The sequence below is a fragment of the Exophiala xenobiotica genome, assembly GCF_000835505.1.
Source record: "Exophiala xenobiotica strain CBS 118157 unplaced genomic scaffold supercont1.2, whole genome shotgun sequence".
Lineage (NCBI taxonomy): Eukaryota > Fungi > Ascomycota > Eurotiomycetes > Chaetothyriales > Herpotrichiellaceae > Exophiala > Exophiala xenobiotica.
The window spans coordinates 1,989,711-2,006,776 of NW_013562493.1; the positions used below are offsets into that span (position 1 = coordinate 1,989,711).

The 17,066-nt window shown below is 51.8% G+C and overlaps 6 protein-coding genes across 7 annotated transcripts; all 6 read left to right on the forward strand.

The window, feature by feature from the left end:
* Nucleotides 1-380: 380 nt before the first annotated feature.
* Nucleotides 381-2,914, forward strand: PV05_02937 (uncharacterized protein; the record flags this gene model as incomplete). Its single annotated transcript, XM_013463545.1, has 3 exons — nucleotides 381-431; nucleotides 476-642; nucleotides 691-2,914. The coding sequence occupies 3 exons, from the start codon at nucleotides 381-383 to the stop codon at nucleotides 2,912-2,914; spliced, it is 2,442 nt and encodes an 813-aa protein (XP_013318999.1).
* A 410-nt stretch (nucleotides 2,915-3,324) lies between these two features.
* On the forward strand, nucleotides 3,325-6,193 carry PV05_02938. Of its 2 annotated transcripts, XM_013463547.1 has the most exons (4): nucleotides 3,325-3,665; nucleotides 3,717-3,748; nucleotides 3,805-5,560; nucleotides 5,611-6,193. In XM_013463547.1, the coding sequence occupies exons 1-4, from the start codon at nucleotides 3,591-3,593 to the stop codon at nucleotides 5,923-5,925; spliced, it is 2,178 nt and encodes a 725-aa protein (XP_013319001.1). In that variant the 5' UTR covers nucleotides 3,325-3,590; the 3' UTR covers nucleotides 5,926-6,193. The 2 variants fall into 2 exon arrangements, with proteins under 2 accessions (XP_013319001.1, XP_013319000.1); XM_013463546.1 differs by having other exon boundaries at nucleotides 3,805-6,193.
* A 391-nt stretch (nucleotides 6,194-6,584) lies between these two features.
* PV05_02939 (uncharacterized protein) lies at nucleotides 6,585-8,312 on the forward strand. The gene is made up of 4 exons (XM_013463548.1): nucleotides 6,585-6,758; nucleotides 6,830-7,010; nucleotides 7,067-7,640; nucleotides 7,699-8,312. Exons 1-4 carry the CDS (start codon nucleotides 6,691-6,693, stop codon nucleotides 8,124-8,126), a joined length of 1,251 nt encoding a protein of 416 aa, XP_013319002.1. The 5' UTR covers nucleotides 6,585-6,690; the 3' UTR covers nucleotides 8,127-8,312.
* A 1,512-nt stretch (nucleotides 8,313-9,824) lies between these two features.
* On the forward strand, nucleotides 9,825-10,882 carry PV05_02940 (uncharacterized protein; the record flags this gene model as incomplete). The annotated part of the gene is made up of 2 exons (XM_013463549.1): nucleotides 9,825-10,415; nucleotides 10,457-10,882. The coding sequence occupies 2 exons, from the start codon at nucleotides 9,825-9,827 to the stop codon at nucleotides 10,880-10,882; spliced, it is 1,017 nt and encodes a 338-aa protein (XP_013319003.1).
* Nucleotides 10,883-11,257: 375 nt separating this feature from the next.
* PV05_02941 (uncharacterized protein) lies at nucleotides 11,258-13,375 on the forward strand (the record flags this gene model as incomplete). Its single annotated transcript, XM_013463550.1, has 1 exon — nucleotides 11,258-13,375. The coding sequence occupies one exon, from the start codon at nucleotides 11,258-11,260 to the stop codon at nucleotides 13,373-13,375; it is 2,118 nt and encodes a 705-aa protein (XP_013319004.1).
* A 563-nt stretch (nucleotides 13,376-13,938) lies between these two features.
* Nucleotides 13,939-15,692, forward strand: PV05_02942 (uncharacterized protein). Its single transcript, XM_013463551.1, has one exon. It carries the CDS (start codon nucleotides 14,127-14,129, stop codon nucleotides 15,603-15,605), a length of 1,479 nt encoding a protein of 492 aa, XP_013319005.1. The 5' UTR covers nucleotides 13,939-14,126; the 3' UTR covers nucleotides 15,606-15,692.
* The last annotated feature ends 1,374 nt before the right edge of the window (nucleotides 15,693-17,066 follow it).

Below are 17,066 nucleotides of genomic sequence, written 5' to 3' on the forward strand. Positions count from 1 at the left end.
TTTCATTCCAGACTTCATCATCACAGACCCCGCCAGGCACAATCAGTTACTGGCCCTCTATCTGCACAAAATGATTATTCTTCCCTAGTTTCAGGGCGACTTCACTTCGCTCCATTCACGCACGTTCCACACAACATTTGCTCGAGTGTCAGCCTGAGAGTGCATCGAAGGACTAGCGAGCACCCCCCAATATTGCACACACTGCCAGGCATATCTTGCTGTGAAGCCATATCACTCTGGCGGCTCTTATTGCCGGCTGTCGTTGACTCACCCAGATCGTGGTAGATTGCCTGGCTGGATACATCTGACGGTCAGGATAGTCCTACCAACAAGGTGCCAACGGACACAGAACGACGGGTTTATCGTCGTAGCGCATCAACATGCTGGACAAACGCTACGCCTACATCAACGGTCCATGGTCAATACCAGATGTGAGTCTGGCTTCTCTACCACGTTCCTCGACTGACATTCTTAGATCGTATGCCTCGCAGTCGTCGGACCTCTAGTGCTTGCTGCCTTCCTCGAGTCATTCCTATGGGTTGCAGCATTCTGCTATTGCCTGCGGAAGGCGTATAAAAAGGCAAATCACTGGTCACAAAAGCTTTTGGCCGGTATCGTGACTGTAGCATTTGTCATCCTGAGGTATGTTGGATCCCGAGCACAACTTATCAAAGCTCATGCTTCATCCAGGGGCGTCTTCCTACCGATCATGTTGGTGACATTGCCTTTGCCTGCCCGTCTTACACAGCACTTCCCAAGCGTCATGATAGACTTCTTTCAACAATTTGCCTTCTACAGCTTTGCGGTCATGCTGATTGTTCCCTGGCTCTTGTGCGTATACCGACTTATCATCCTACCGCTCGGCCGTACAAAATTGATCAAATACCCTCTCAACGAATGCACCGCGCCAAAGATTGTTGTGGTGATGCCGGTATACAAAGAACCTCCAGAGTCGTTATGGAAGGCATTGAATTCCGTGGTCGAGTGCGATTATCCGGCGGCTTGCATACATGTTTTTGTGTCATTTGATGGCGACAGCATTGACGAGCTATACCTCAAGACAATTGATCGGCTAGGGATACCTGTGACTCTGAAGGACTTCCCTAGGTCCATTGATGTTGCCTACAGTGGCGCCAGGGTTACTGTCTCCCGTTTCCCTCATGGAGGCAAGCGACACTGTCAAAAAGCCACATTTTCCCTCATTGACAAAATCTACAAGCGGTATTTGCAGCACAAGGACGATCTGTTCATCTTGTTCATTGACTCGGACTGCGTCTTGGATCCTGTGTGCATACAGAACTTTATGTACGATATGGAACTGAGACCGGGAAACAAGCGCCACATGCTGGCAATGACCGGTGTTATCACGTCATGCACAGAGAAGAATTCCATGTGGACCATTTTACAAGACATGGAATATGTCCATGGCCAGCTGTTCGAACGCTCTGTCGAATCGGGTTGTGGAGCAGTTACTTGTCTCCCGGGGGCTTTGACACTCCTGCGGTTTTCGGCTTTCCGACACATGGCCAGGTTTTACTTCTCCGACAGGGCTGAAGAATGTGACGATCTATTCGATTATGCAAAAACTCACCTCGGGGAGGACCGATGGCTTACCCATTTGTTCATGCTGGGTGCGAAAGAACGCTATCAAATCCAGTTGAGTACCAGCGCCTTCTGCAAAACCGAGGCAGTCCAAACGTTCCGTTCTTTGCTCAAGCAACGCCGCCGGTGGTTCTTAGGATTCATCACAAACGAAGTATGCATGTTGACCGATGCTCGAATCTGGAGAAAATACCCGTTACTCTGTCTCCTTCGATTTATGACGGTCACTGTGAGAACAACTGCGCTGTTGTTCTTGATCACCATAATCTCCGTGGCTACCACCTCAAGTCAAGTTGATCGGTTATCTTGGGAGTTCATGTGCATATCTCTCGGGCTCAATTGGCTGCTCATGCTCTACTTCGCTATCAAATTGCACCGTTGGAAGGCAGTTCTGTACCCGGTCATGTTCACAATCGTCCCATTCTTGAATTGGATTTTCATGGTCTACGGTATCTTCACCGCAGGCCAAAGGACCTGGGGAGGACCCAGGGCAGACGCCGGCGCGGCAGATGCAAAGATCACGCCGCAGGAGGCCATCGAGCGTGCGATTGCTACCGGAGATGATCTCAACGTCGTGCCAGAAACCTTCAGACCAGCAATAAAATTTAGAAAGCGTCGCACCCGTCCTTCTGCGCTGTTACCGTCGTCCAGCGTTGAAGGACGCTTTGTTTCAGCAGATCACGAGCCACAGCAATCGGTCGAGAAGGGCATGATATCGCCCAGTGTATCCGATGTTGACCTTGAGGCACATCCGCGGCGCTTTGGCCATGATTCACTTGACATGAGTGACTCTGAAGGCGTATCGATTCACACTCCTCAGAGAGTAACCAGTCTCTCCGGCGACGAGGGCTATATTGCCATGCAAGATTCCGAAGACAATAGTCAAAACCGCCCTACCACCATTTCAAGCGAGCGCAAACAACAGACAACGGGGACATATCACTCTGCTGAAAGCACTGCTACAGTCGTTCCGATACATCAAAGAGGAGAAGATCCGGATAATGGAGCACAACCACGAAGAACAGTCTCAAGAACAGGTCCAGCTGATCCTCATGAGTTAACCAGGCATCTGAGCCAGATGTTTGCCAGGCAAACCGCAAGCGAAGGGCCAGCCCACTTGCAAGACAGAAGCCCATTAGGACGGATCAGTCCTCTTACAGCATTGCCAGTTGAGGAGCACCTGCCGGGCTTGCAAGAAGGGCATGGCGTGGCAGAGAGCGGGAACGATGACGAGGCTGAAGGCACTGAAAACCAAGCATCCAAACGAAAACGGTTGCGGAAAAGGGATGCAAGCTGGGCGGATAGAGTGTAGACTGATTAGACGGCGACGGGGTTGAGGTATGGTACAGTGCTACCGTTGTATTGGTATCATTATCACTACGCTGTCTTGCAGATGATATAGGCATGGCCAGAGACAATCCATTGACCTTGACGAATATATCGGGTGTAATGTGCCGACGTGAAGTCAGGCACTGGAATGAAGTCACGGCCAAAGAAGCCTTGCCGTGTGGTGAAAGATGATTGATTACAGTACTCGTATTGATTGACAGGGAGTGGATTGAGGCCCAAAAGGCAGCGAGTGACGTGTGAATCCAGTGTCCATTATTGCAGTCATCCCCAGTGAGGCGGCGGGTGATGCCCCCATCAGTGCCAGTGATGCCAATAAAGGTCCATGGCCAGCCTCTGGCGGTGCCAAGCCATTGACGAAGGCAGATGAAGTTTCTAGTGGCATCCAGAAAAGCGCATGCCGCTGCCGTGCGAGGCAACGAATTTTTGCTGATTGTCTACTTTTCCCATTTCCCCCCAGCGTACAGGTGGTGTCGACAGGCATTGCTGATTTCTTCCATTCCTAGATCGGAGTGTTGCACATACAGACAAATCCTTCTTTGGTTTCTCTAGCTCTACACTGCTGCGATCCCTAAGGGTTCCAATCGTCCTCCGACTCGATCCGCCGTTCTTAGACCCTGCCAACAAAAACACCAGCGATCATGAGTGTCGTCGGCATAGATTTTGGTGCTCAGAGCACAAAGATTGGTGTCGCGCGGAACAAGGGTATAGATATTGTGAGTCTTCTCTCTCGTCCACTCCGTCCGCAGCAGACTAACATTCAATAGATCACAAATGAGACCTCCAATCGACAGACACCGTGAGTACCTCATTGTTATGTCTTTCTGGCTGCTCTATCCTAACAATCATCTATAGATCACTTGTCGGCTTTGGTCCCAAGAGCAGATACCTGGGCGAGGCTGCGAAGACCCAAGAGATTTCAAACCTCAAGAACACCGTCTCCTCGCTGAAGCGCCTCGCTGGCCGAACGATCAATGACCCTGAAGTCGCCATCGAACAGCAATACATCACAGCTCCCCTCGTTGACGTCAATGGACAAGTGGGTGCGGAAGTAACATACCGAGGGGAGAAGCAGAAGTTCAGCGCCGTCCAGCTGATTGCTATGTATCTGGGGAAGATCCGAGACACCGCAAGTCACGAATTGAAGCTGCCTGTCGCGGATGTGGTCCTCAGCTGCCCGCCATGGTTCACAGACGCTCAGCGGAGAGCCATGTCCGATGCCGCTGATGTCGCTAGCCTGAAACTTCTCCGACTCATCAATGATAACACCGCCATCGCACTTGGATACGGTATCACCAAGTCGGACCTTCCAGAAGGTGACGCCAAACCTCGTCGGGTGTGCTTTATCGACATTGGCTACAGCGACTATACCTGCTCCATCGTCGAATTCCGCAAGGGTGAGCTTGCCGTCAAAGCCACCACTTTCGATAGACATTTCGGTGGTCGAAACATTGACAAGACTCTGGTTGACCATTTTGCTGCCGAGTTCAAAGAGAAGTTCAAGCTTGACATCACAACCAATGCGAAGGCCACAACTCGTGTTGCAGCTGCGGCTGAGAAGCTCAAGAAGATCCTGTCTGCCAATGCTCAAGCACCTCTCAGCATCGAATCTCTGATGGATGACAAGGACGTCCGAGCCATGCTGAAACGCGAGGAACTCGAAGAGCTCATCAAACCCCTTCTCGACCGCGTCACTGGACCGCTTGAGCAAGCCCTCGCAGAAGCCAAGCTGAAGGTTGACGATATTGACGCCATCGAGATGGTGGGTGGTTGCACACGTGTGCCTTCCATCAAAGAGCGAATCAGCCAATTTTTTGGCAAGCAGTTGTCATTCACTCTCAACCAAGACGAAGCCATTGCTCGTGGCTGTGCCTTCGCCTGTGCTATTCTTTCTCCCGTCTTCCGAGTCCGAGACTTCTCGGTTCACGATATTGTCACCTACCCCGTCGAGTTTATTTGGGAGCAATCCCCCGACATTCCAGATGAGGACACCAGCTTGACCGTCTTTAACAAAGGCAATGTCATGCCATCCACCAAGATCCTCACTTTCTACCGCAAGCAGCCTTTTGATCTCGAGGCTCGATATGCCAAGCCGGAACTGCTGCCAGGCAAGGTCAACCCGTGGATCGGACGCTTCTCAGTCAAGGGAGTCAAGGCTGACGAGAAGGACGACTTCATGATCTGTAAACTCAAGGCACGACTCAACCTCCACGGAATCCTTAACCTCGAGAGTGGCTACTATGTGGAAGACGTCGAGGTTGAAGAGCCCGAGCCAGAGAAGCCCAAGGATCCTGATGCCATGGAAACCGACCAGGCCAATGGATCTGCTGAAGCCAAGCCGAAGATGCGCAAGGTCAAGAAGCAAGTGCGCAAAGGAGATTTGCAAATTGTTGCCGGTACTTCGTCCATGAGCGACGCAGACAAAGCTGCCGATGCCGAAAAGGAGAACGCCATGTACATGGAGGATAAGCTTGTCACCGACACTGAAGACAAGAAGAACGAACTTGAGGCATTTATCTATGAGCTTCGTGGTAAGCTTGACGACGTCTATGCCGAGTTTGCCAGCCAGGAAGAGAAGGACAAGATCCGAGACAAACTCGAAAAGTCTGAGGTAAGCATAATCACTCATCGCTTCTAAGGCCATATACTAACCTCCCGTAGGATTGGTTGTACGACGAGGGCGAGGATGCCACGAAAGCGCAGTATGTCGCCAAGATGGACGAGATCCGATTCGTTGCCGGACCTGTGATTCAGAGATACAATGACAAGATCGAAGAAGAACGACAAGCGCTGCTTAAAGCTCAAGAAGAAGCAGCTGCTAAGAAACGAGCAGAGGCTGAAGCCAAGAAGAAGGCTGAGGAAGAGGCTAAGAAGGCCGAAGAAGCCAAGAAGCCTGCAGCTGAGAGTGCCCCAGACACCGAGATGAAGGACGCTGATGGCGAGGCCATCAAGCCAGACAGTGTAGAAGAGAAGTAAGAGGCCTTCAGCTCTGGCAACGAAATGGGGCCATGGGTGGTTATCATACCTCTGCCTATGAACTTACAGGATTTATGGATCGACGTGGCATGCATAGCGAATGGATACCTTTTCGGGCGTCGGAGAGGCCAATAAATAGATAGCGAATGTTGTCGTTTTACCTTGGTCATGGTGTTTTGGTAGGGTTTGACGACCAAGAAAAGATACCTCCCCCAAAGTGAATACATAGATCAATGAATTGATGGAATGCAAACCTTCAAAAGGAGAATGCCTCCGGAACTTGGGTTTTGCTGTACTAGGAGACTACAAGTAACTACCTAACCGAAGCGTAGCCGGGCCATAATGGAGGCTGATGGTCATGTCAATTCTGGGGTTCCGAGCAGGCTCACCGGCTGGACGGGCAGTCTATACCGAAGCTCCTCGTCTCAGGCCGGGTGAATGCCGATTGATCAGTAGTGTCATATGTGCTCCGTATTTATGAGGACTGATCAGTAATTCCGGTGGAAGCCAAAAATCATCTTGATGAAGCGGCCGTGAGAGGCGAAATATACTGTGATGAATCCAAGTGAGCCTCCGGTAGACGTCCAAGATGCCGAGGTAAGTTCCAGGATAGGAAAGTCCGCAGACAAATCTCCCGCAGTTCTTTAAAGATTCCCCCGGCCGGCTGCTCTTCACATTTCGCCGCTTCCTCTTTCTTTGTCCTGCATCTCGAGCCCTGTGTGCTATCCATTTCCCTCGTTCATCATCCCCCAGACACGTTCCAAGATGGCCAGCCAAAGACTAGGCTCGATTCTTTCGCATCTCACCCCAACGAAGACCGGCGTCGCTGGAATGTAAGTCTCATCTGGAGTCAATGCTTCCCCGCTCGATGTAAGTACCTGCGCTGACGTGCTGCTCTCTTCAGCACCCAGAAGAACCCGGACGATGTTGTTATCACTCTCGCTATCCGAACACCTCTTGCAAAAGGGAAGAAGGGTGGTTTCAAGGACACAGATCTTGACTACATCGTTTATGCCCTGTTGAAGCAGCTTGTGGACAAGAGCAAGATCGACCCCTCACTGGTTGAGGATATCTGTTTGGGAAATGTAAGCCTTCCTAATATTCGAAGGGTTGTGCTGTGGTTGACATACTGTATTCGTAGGTCGGCGACGCTCGAGCTGCATACAAAGTCCGCGCGGCCTCGCTTGCCGCTGGATTCCCCCATACCGCAGGCGCCAGCAGCGTCAACCGATTCTGCTCCTCCGGCCTGAAGGCTGTGCAGGATATTGCCAACCAGATCTCTAATGGCAGCATTGAAATTGGTATTGCCATGGGTGGCGAGAGTATGACGAACAACGGAGGCGGGGATCTGCCTTTCAGCCCCGAGGTCATGGCCAACCAGGAAGCCGCGGACTGCACACAACCTATGATCCAGACGAGCGAGAACGTGGGTAATGACTTCAACATCTCGAGGCGGACCCAGGACGAGTATGCCTGCGAAAGTTTCCGACGAGCCGAGGTCGCGCAGAAGGCCGGCTGGTTTGACGATGAGATCGTGCCCATCGTGACGAAGATCAAGGATCCCAAGACTGGAGAGGTCAGTGAGGTCACTCTGACCAAGGATGAGGGCCCTAGATATGGGACGACCGTGGAGAGTTTGCTCAAAATCAGGCCGGCTATGCCACAGTTTGGAGACAAGACTAGCGGTGGCAATGCTAGTCAGGTTACGGATGGTGGTGAGTATATATCTATATACCCTAACTTGGAGGTCGAGGGGTGACTGACAGATCACAGCTGCCGCCATCCTGCTGATGAAGCGTGCCAAGGCTATTGAGCTCGGCCAGCCGATCATGGCCAAGTTCTGCGGTGCAACTATCGCTGGTGTGCCACCCAGGATCATGGGCATTGGGCCCAGCGCGGCGATTCCCAAGCTGCTCAGCAAGTTCCAACTCACCAAGGACGACATTGATATTTTTGAGGTCAACGAGGCTTTCGCGTCCATGGCCGTGTATTGCTTGAATGTGCTGGGTTTGGATCATGCGAAGATGAACCCACGCGGTGGTGCAATTGCCTTGGGACATCCTTTAGGTGCGACGGGTGCAAGACAGATTTGCACGATCTTGAGTGAGGCTCGGAGGACCAAGAAAAAGATCCTGGTGACGAGCATGTGTATCGGCACGGGCCAGGGCATGGCTGGGTTGTTTGTTAATGAGCAGGTGTAGATGGGGTCTCGATGGTATTGGCACGGCAGTGCTGGTGATTTTGTTCTGGTTCAAAAGCACATAGCGAATGATTTTGTGGCACTTTCTGACACGAGTGTCATCCTCTTTCGCATCTCACTTTGCAACTCAAGGAACTTTGGAGGCCTAAGATCGCTGACTGGGATAAAATCGTTGAGTGATATTCCAAGTTATTATGATTTCTTACATTGCCGCGCCGGAGACGTTTCCATCATCTGTTGACTAATAATACCCCTATATTTCCGCCGCCTTACTTGACAACCCTTTCTGGCCCTCTACATCTCTCTCTCCCCATGCCCGCGATCGGCTGTCGTTCATGGTACGAGACTTTTATGTAGCGATCCTAAATCGTTGCGTCTGCTCGGTCCAAGGTCCAATCCTACCAATGGCGCGATCATCTAGGGAATGGGCTGTCCGCAGTGGCACAACGCCAGCAAACTTTGTGCTGACACGTGCCGAAAACACACCTTTCCCACGTATTCGGTTGTCGGGGGCAGTTACAGCATTTCCATCGGGCACCGAGGATCTCGAATCGACAGCCGGGTTTCCTGCACCGAGACGCCGTCTGATTCGAGATAGTCCGAGTAATACCTGTGCGACAGATCCTCTTGGAAGACTGAGCTCTGTCACAGAAAGTGTAGGTGGTCTTTCGATGTGTACCGCAGCGATAGATGGTAGTAAAGGCCCGGCATCCACAAGGCATCGTCAGTGCTTTCCGGGGGAGATACCCGACTGAAGTAAGGACCAGACAGAATTTCGAGGCCGGGGAGAAGTCTTTGTGCTTGACGAAATGTCGGCTGGGTACATGACCACTTCGCGGGATCCCAGTCGTTTATATTCATGTAGATTCCGTGGATGCAAACCTGCGCCTTTCTGGCCAGCTTGAGGCCCTCGATATCACCGTTCACTTGACCTGTGGTGATACGGATGAACATCGCCTAGCGCAGGCTTGACCCAATAGCCGGCCTAGACAGTGAGTTGGCGCTCGACATCAGTAAAGCAGCTGCATCTTGTGGCGATGAACTTGAAACAGAAGAGGGGCTGCAAATATTCGACGCGCCATTACGAACCCTGCTGCATGTACTATGGTAGCCAGCCCCGTGGGCATACGTACTGGGGTCTTTAAGGGCAGATCGATCCCAACGTGTGATTATGGTTTCAGGCATGGCCTGAAAGCGCTGACCGAATGCAAGAGCTTTTGTCTGAACATCGAATGCGTAAGCGGTAGCCGCACTAAAGGACCAATACCGCAGTTCGGACAGCCCAATGGTACCGGCATAATTCTGAGTAAATTGTAGGCCGTACATCGTGAATTTCGCGTTCCCATCAGCCAAGAGGACGCTCGAAGAATGGACGCGGTTATTGTGCTGCGCTGACTAATAAGACGCGGGGAGAATGCCAAGAATACACCCCAGCGTCTTTGCCTCAAAACGCTTACCTATTTTGATTTAGCTCATGTAGGCTGGGTGAAAGCGTGGCTACTAATCCTGTCGCCCTTCCCCTGCAAACACAACATCACTTTCCAGCGGTTTCAACAAGTAGCCCCGCGCGAAGGCCTCGAACCTTGATGTAGGCGTCCATGTTCTACATAGTCAGCAATCTACCGGCAGATGACATCCTTGACCGCGATCTCTGCACCAGATTGTAGGACCACGCAAAATAGTTGCTGATCGAGGCGCAATGTGCCCTCCCGCAGAGACAGAAGCCTGTTCTGATTGCTCAGATCGTGAATTCCGGGAAGCCGAGTACGATGGCATTGAGGTCAAAGAGGTCATGTCATCGTCTGATGATTGTCAGATCGTGTTGACTCGCAATCGCATTCGCTTCATTCTGGTACTGGTGCGGCCTACAGACCCAACTGACGGCGATATCATGGCGAAGTGGTTTCAGAAGATTGAAGAAGCTGAGACGGATGCTGACGAGATGGCGTACGAGACATGCTTGGAAGATCTTCGAGAATCTGCCATATCTGTTTGCAGAGACGTGATATATGCACTCTCGTCTTCGGTGCCAGTATCAGAAGAGGAAGCACAGTCTCTCGAAGACTTTCTTTATCCGATGACTTTCTACTTGCAAGTTGTCTCGGAGCAAGGGTCTTTACAAGCGCGCAGAATTGACGACACAGCGGAGTACGCCAATTTGTATGAACCTGTCAAACTACCCCGGATCTTTTCGTTACGACCAGCCTTAGCCCTTACATCAGCATCAGATCTGGAATTCATCGAGGACCTCTACATGGGACAAGTGCTCAAAGTCTCTCAGAATGGCAAAGTGTGTGTTTTCAAAAGCGCCCATGACGCAGCAAGGCTCAGTTGTTGAGAGAAATCCAGATTTTGCAACGAATATCTGAACAATGGGACCCAGATGACCCGGCTCGCCCTGCTGTACCTCGACTCTTGAGCTTGGTTGGAAGCCACGAACAAGTGATAGGCCTTTTAGAGGACTTTATCGATGGTGACAAGCTAAGTGAGCTTGACATAAACGAAATATCCGTGGCACAGCGACAGGAATGGAAGCAACAGATCGAACAGAACATGACACTTCTACATCAGCATTCCTTCATCTGGGGAGATGTGAAGGCGGACAATATATTGGTCGACAAACACCAACAACCATGGTTGATAGATTTTGGAGGCAGCTGCACGCAAGGCTGGGTTGATGAGCATCTGGCAGAGACGACAGAAGGGGATTTGCAGGGTCTACGCCGCTTATCAGACTACTTGGGGGTCCAACGTTAGAGGAAGACGATCAAGAAGGGATAGAGGGATTACTTAGAAAGGGGCAAGGAAGGGCACTGCAATGGACTGGCATCTGGGCATCTGGGCATCAAGAGAAGAAACTCTCCTAAAGCAGCGGCACTGACTCTAAAATTCGGCAAGAGAATTCGGTGCGCCTGCCGAATTGCAATTGGCGCGGGAATTCTTTCAACTTCATTCGCTTGCTACGTCACTATTGCGGGATCACCATCCACCCCACCATCACCATTCAAGTTGTTACCAATCTTGGTCTCAGTCTCGCTCTCGGTGTTGACGAACATTTCAACAGCTCAGCAGCTCAGCAACATGATACCAGCATTCTTATCATTATTACTGTCCGCATAGCCCAGGTTCACAATGGAGGAAGAAGTGCCTGTGCAGCATGCCTTGGCCTCAAAACCCAGAGATAAGCGTGCCTATCGATCCAGCGCCTTTCTGCAAGCCCATATCTTCTTGGGAGTCACAGTCAGTCTTCTGACACTGTATCGCTGGCCTCTCCGCTGGCTGTTGTCTGGGGCACCAGTTCTCACGTATTGTCTATGGCTGGGTGAAGCGACGGCATATCGTGTCTTACAATTCATTCCAGTCTGGACTTTGGCGACACTCATCAACTTGACTTATACCGTGGCAACAACGTCATGGCTTCTGTTCGGCTGCTATCTCCCAGTCTGTTACCTTGCCACATTCATTACCTGCCTCTACCAGTTCGACACCCCGGCTCGACTTGTTCGAAGTATGCTGGGTTCCGTTCTTGAGCAGCTGCACTTTATCAATGACAAGGTCGCTTTCTTCAACATTCCTGCACTGGAGATCGATACAGAAGTCGGCGGTCTTATGGTGATCAGAGGGCTGACTGTCTCTTTGTCCCATCTGAGCCTGGTGGCTCACGGTGTCGAGGTTGGCATCAAGCTATCAGACGATATGGAATTAGCTATCGAGGTTGATGAGGTCAACGTCAAGCTGTTTCGTCGCATCGACATTAGTGATGTCTACGCTAATATCAAGGGCGGCGAATATGAGATGACATTTGGTAGCCTCGCGGACGTACAAGCAGAAGCGAACGGGCTGATGGTCACCAACACGCCCCTGCTCGTGGCTGCAGCCAAGGATGGAAGCACGACTCAGCTGGATAAGATCCCAACGAAGGATAAGATGACGGATGGCAACCCGCCAGAGGCCGTATCGCCAGATGAGGGAATCGCTACACTCACGCAGATCAACCCCGACACTGATAAGGCGAGGTCAAGATACGAGGAGGCCCTGAAGCACATTCACGACACAAGCGCGATTAGGGAGAGCAAGCAGAAGGTTTACCAGATGCTCCGCAGAGCCACCAATGATGACAGCCGCACCTTTCGACCCGATGATGCAAAGGATATGAGAGCGGCCATTTGCTCCAACCTGCATGACAGGGCTTCTGTTCCGCATCCTCCGTCGCGTTCGGTCAAGGTCACTACACTTCAAAATATGACACCTCCAAAGGTCAGGAAATTCATGCACAGACTGCCATTTCTGATACGCCTGTTGTTGAACCCAGTAGCATACTTCCACACCATTCATATCAGCTCCATTACCGCCGGTGGATCCGGTAAATGGCTGCAACATCTCCTGCACGAGCTGGTCTTCAAGGATTACGCCGAGAAGGATGTTGGCATTGCGAAGCTTGAACGACGCATCTCAGGCTGGCTGTCGGATGCCAATTTTGTGCTGCAAGTTGCCAATATCGTTGGCATAGCACAAGTCCCGATGTCGACAGTATTTGACATCACGACGCAAATGCGATTCGATGATTTGATGGCCTACAGGACGTTGCCCAAGCAAATCGACTTGAAACAGGTGGTTCGACTAGGCGGCGCCGATGCTTCGATCACAGTACCCTCATTCCTTCTTCCTCATCACGAACATATCCTTCCACCGTGGCCGACTCAAGAAATGCAAGAGCAAAAGGAGGCGCAGGTCGCTGAAGCCGACGGAATTCCTAAGCAGATCCAAGCGGAGCAGGAACTGGCGCAGACTCGGAAGGACGAGACGAATCTGAAGCTCTCAGTGCACGCGCGCCTACCGGCAGTGTTTGACCAAGAGCTCCTCGATTTCGTTGCTGCCCTGATAAAGGCCACCAAGATTATCGAGATGGAACGCGGCCCGGATATTGCAGCTACGGCAACTGCTGCGGCGCTGTCCGGGTATGCGGATGACTCAGAGAGCGAGACAGAACAGCCGAAGCGTAGTTTCAAGCAATTCATGGGGAATCTGGGAACCGAAGCGAGGACGCTGGGCACGGATATGAGGAAGGGCATGAGACGGGCTGCAGTCGATGCGGTGACGAATGATAGGTGGATTGCGAAACTGGTGGGGAAAGTCACCAGGAAGCTGGAAGTGGCCAAGGGCGATCTTGGATATTCTGGGGATATTCCTATACAGCTGGCATCATACAGAGCACTGGCGAAGGAGGAGAAGACGAAGTTGTTGCCGTAGCACCACTTGTTTTCTGAATCATCAGCACAGAATTGGTGGTGAGGTGGAGACTAACAAAGCTGACTGACTCCGATTGGGTGTCGTGCTATTCTTCCTGATGATAGACAATGAGACCATGGCGATTGCCTACTTACGCTACCTGGTGGTTGATTGAGATGATTGATGCATGCAAAACAGGCGTGGGTCAACTAGATGCAGGTGTACACTAGACGTCATCGCTGCTTTGGAGTACAACAGACGACATGACTTGTTGTAAGGGTCTACAGATATGTTCAGTGGACACAGGAAAACGCTTGGTGTAAGTTGTGTGGGCCACGTTGAGTGTCCTCGGTCCACTTCATCGTCTTCGCTTGTACTTACGAGTAGCTTATGCGATGCATAGAACCATTTGCGGTCAACGTTGCCCAACTAAGTTAGGCTTTAACAAGGTTAGTGCCTCTGCCTTGCCTTGCTGCCTGCTCACGTCGGGGTATCGAAGTGCCTCCTCCTCAGGCAAATCCTGCGCAGCATATAAGTGCTGGCCTCCATCTCGACATCCAAGATTTGTATCACGAGTCCCTGGACTCTACTCTCAGAAGTAGCCGATCCCTTTGCTTCGTGACTTTTGCAATTCTACCACGCGTCGGAGATTGAAGGGCTGGCCAGTACAGTACTCTGACTAAGATTCGGGCTTGTCTTGTCGTCGCGTGACCAAGAGACTTCAGGGGTACCACATCGCTTCATTGAAGGGGCTGTTCCAGGAGGCCCCGTCATGTCCTGTGTTCTCATCATCGATGATATCCCGCACATCGTCCGCTATGGCATGCACACAGACGAACCGGTCGGGGCGGAGAAGTGCTGGATCCACTTCTATCGCCAGGGAGTATGCTTTGTCGTGCACGTTGAGCATGGGAACGTCCGTGGGACGAGGTTCGCAGAACGGTGGGTGCCGTTGCTGAAGACCCCGGAACGAGCGCCCGCACCTGCGACTGGGATGCGTGCTTGGGTAAAGAGATGGGAGGACATGTGCAGACTTGTGATCACGCCGTGCCTGGGGACACTTGAACGATTGGTGGCGGTGGCTGCTTCGGCAGAGGCAGAGCCGTGGAAGACTCTGGATGGGTATTTGAACACGGTGAGGTACGAGCTTGAGATTGTCTCCGCCATGGGAGACGTGGCCGGTGAGAGTGGTGAGTGTGTGGAAGAAGCGGATGGTGTGACTGCGCGTGTCGTGAAGGGTCCTGAGCAGAAGCCGAGTTATGAGTTCTGGCCGTGTCCGGCCGAAGAGGTCGAGGAGTTGAAAATGCTGTTGCCGGATTTGAGTGCAGATGACAGATTGGCGCTTCATCATGCGAGGGATCTTGAGGTTCTCGACGCCGCTAAGGATTGGAGGGCTCCGCCGTACAAAGTGCGTGCAAAGGACGGCGAGGTGTTTTACTTGGTCAGGTGTGAGAAGAGTGCGCGGAATGTCAGCACGGGGACGGTGTCGAACAGGAGCCTGGACCGGACCAATGCCCATATCAAACTACATAAAGTTATGAGTGGATCACCGGATGGTAGTATGGTCAACGTCAACATTCCTCGTCTGAGAGGCGTGGTGCTTGCGGGTGTTGGGGCTGCTGCCGTTGTTCCGGGTTCGGGTTCAGGAAATGATGATGGTGATGGCGATGGTCAACATGTCGCTCGACCGTCTGTTGACGACAGTGGGATTGCAAGTGAAAGACCAAGTGCGCAACATACGGGGTTGGGAGTGGGAGTGCTCATCGCCGGTGTATTGCTCGACTACCTCCCGCATGCGAGAACACTAGCGGAGTTCTTGGCTCAGGCTCCGGTGCAATCAGAGAATGTGGCGATGGTGACGGCGACAGAGGGGATGAAACAGAGATGGAAGGAACAGGTCAGTACGGCTTTGAGGTATCTTCATAGTCTGCGGATCACAATGGGTGGGCATGCGATGCCCGGTTCCGGGCCCGAGGAGGATAGGATGTGGTACTACGTCAATTCGCACACGGTGATGATTGTCGAACGTGGGTATGATGCGGGTGCTAGTAGTAGCACGACGCAGCAAGGCAGATCAAGTTCGGACGTCGACGCTGGATCTGAGCCGCAAAGGGATGCCTGGCTCTCGCTTGAGGCCGGGTGCACGTTTCACGGCGAGGAGAATGAGCACGAGGGCGAAGACGAGGACGCTTTTGCTCAGGCTCGATCAATGGATTGGGAAGGCGTTGAGAGGACTTTCAACAGCTTCTGAGAGAGCATTGCTGCGAATGGCTCAGGATGGATTCTCTTGGCTGATTCAAATTCGTCCCGAGTCATTCCCCCCTGGAGAGAGGCCGAGGCGGTCTGGGATCAACTGCCGCCATATTACCTTTTACGGCAATTTTACCTCTGACCGCCTTCGTTTTGATGAGCCAGCAACGATCGATATCCGGGTATATAACATCTTTTCCCTGTCACGTGGAACTTCGATTTCTCTTTTGTATTGTATCCTCCCGTCTTGTTGCAACTACCTAGAATCCATGCTGACGGACTTGTTCAATTTTGCGAGGTACTCTCAAACGCTCACGTACTATCAGCTCGGCGTTTTACATTACTAGTACTCTGTTCGTTCCACCCACCGTCGGGCCCTGCTGTTCACCGGCTGTCACTTACTCGACCACTCACTCATAGAACTCTCTTGGGCACCAAAACCTTCCAATGGTTATGATCGCCACTTTCCCTGATCTGCCCTATGTCCTCAACCCTGTTATTGAACTTTTCCGCATCGGTTAGGGTTGTAAACGCAAATCCGCACTTGTCGTGCTCGGAGAAGACGTTCAACAGCCCGGCGGGAAGAGGGACTTACACCCATCGTGGGTGGTCGGCCGGATGGAGAATCCGGGAATACAGACATTTGCTGTGGAACTGTTGCGCACGGTCGCTCGAGTCGAAGACTAAAAGACTGGTTCGAGAGGTTGTATGGATAGGAAGGCAGATTTGGGACTGGGCGCCATTGTGTGGTGTCTGTTTAGGACCTACTGTCAGGAAATTAGGCTTGAATTGAAGGCAGTGAGATATTGTGAACTCAAGGCCGTGGGAATCACCTCCAAATGGAATTTGGGCGGCAGTTTGTGGTTAATTGAAGTGTTGGCTGATCTTGCACTGCTATCAGATGAGTTTAGCGGGCTTTTAGTGATACAGGTATGTGTTCGATGTTCCAGATTTCAGGTTCATGCAGTCTGGCTGTCGGCGAGGAGGAAAACTCCTTCTTGTAGCTGTGCGATTGTCCCCTCAGAAGAGACTCAGTATATGTCAGACCATGGCGGGCTCGTATAGGCAAGAGTCATGCAAGAAACGGTCCGGGCCAGAGCATGGAAGAAGGTACTGGTAAGTGGGCGGCCCATCAGATGATGGCCCGCCTTCTCGTAAAAAGCGAAGTCTCGTGCCCACCACCAAGAGATTCCGGGGTATTTATCTTTTCTTGACTGGACGAGGCTGCACGGTTCGAACCACGAGGAGGAAAGGAATTGAGGCGCGTGACTTTGACGCCACTCCATCCTATCTAAAGGTGACGCAGGTCCTACGGCAAAAGGGGAGGAGGGCCACGAGTTTCTTACCTGGTATATGCTGGCTTGCTTGTCATTGATGAAATCCAACGTCGAGCGTGAGAGCATCACCGTTGTCTCTCGTAGTCGTGAGTGAATGCTGTGGGGAGAAGGTGCAATTCTAAAGA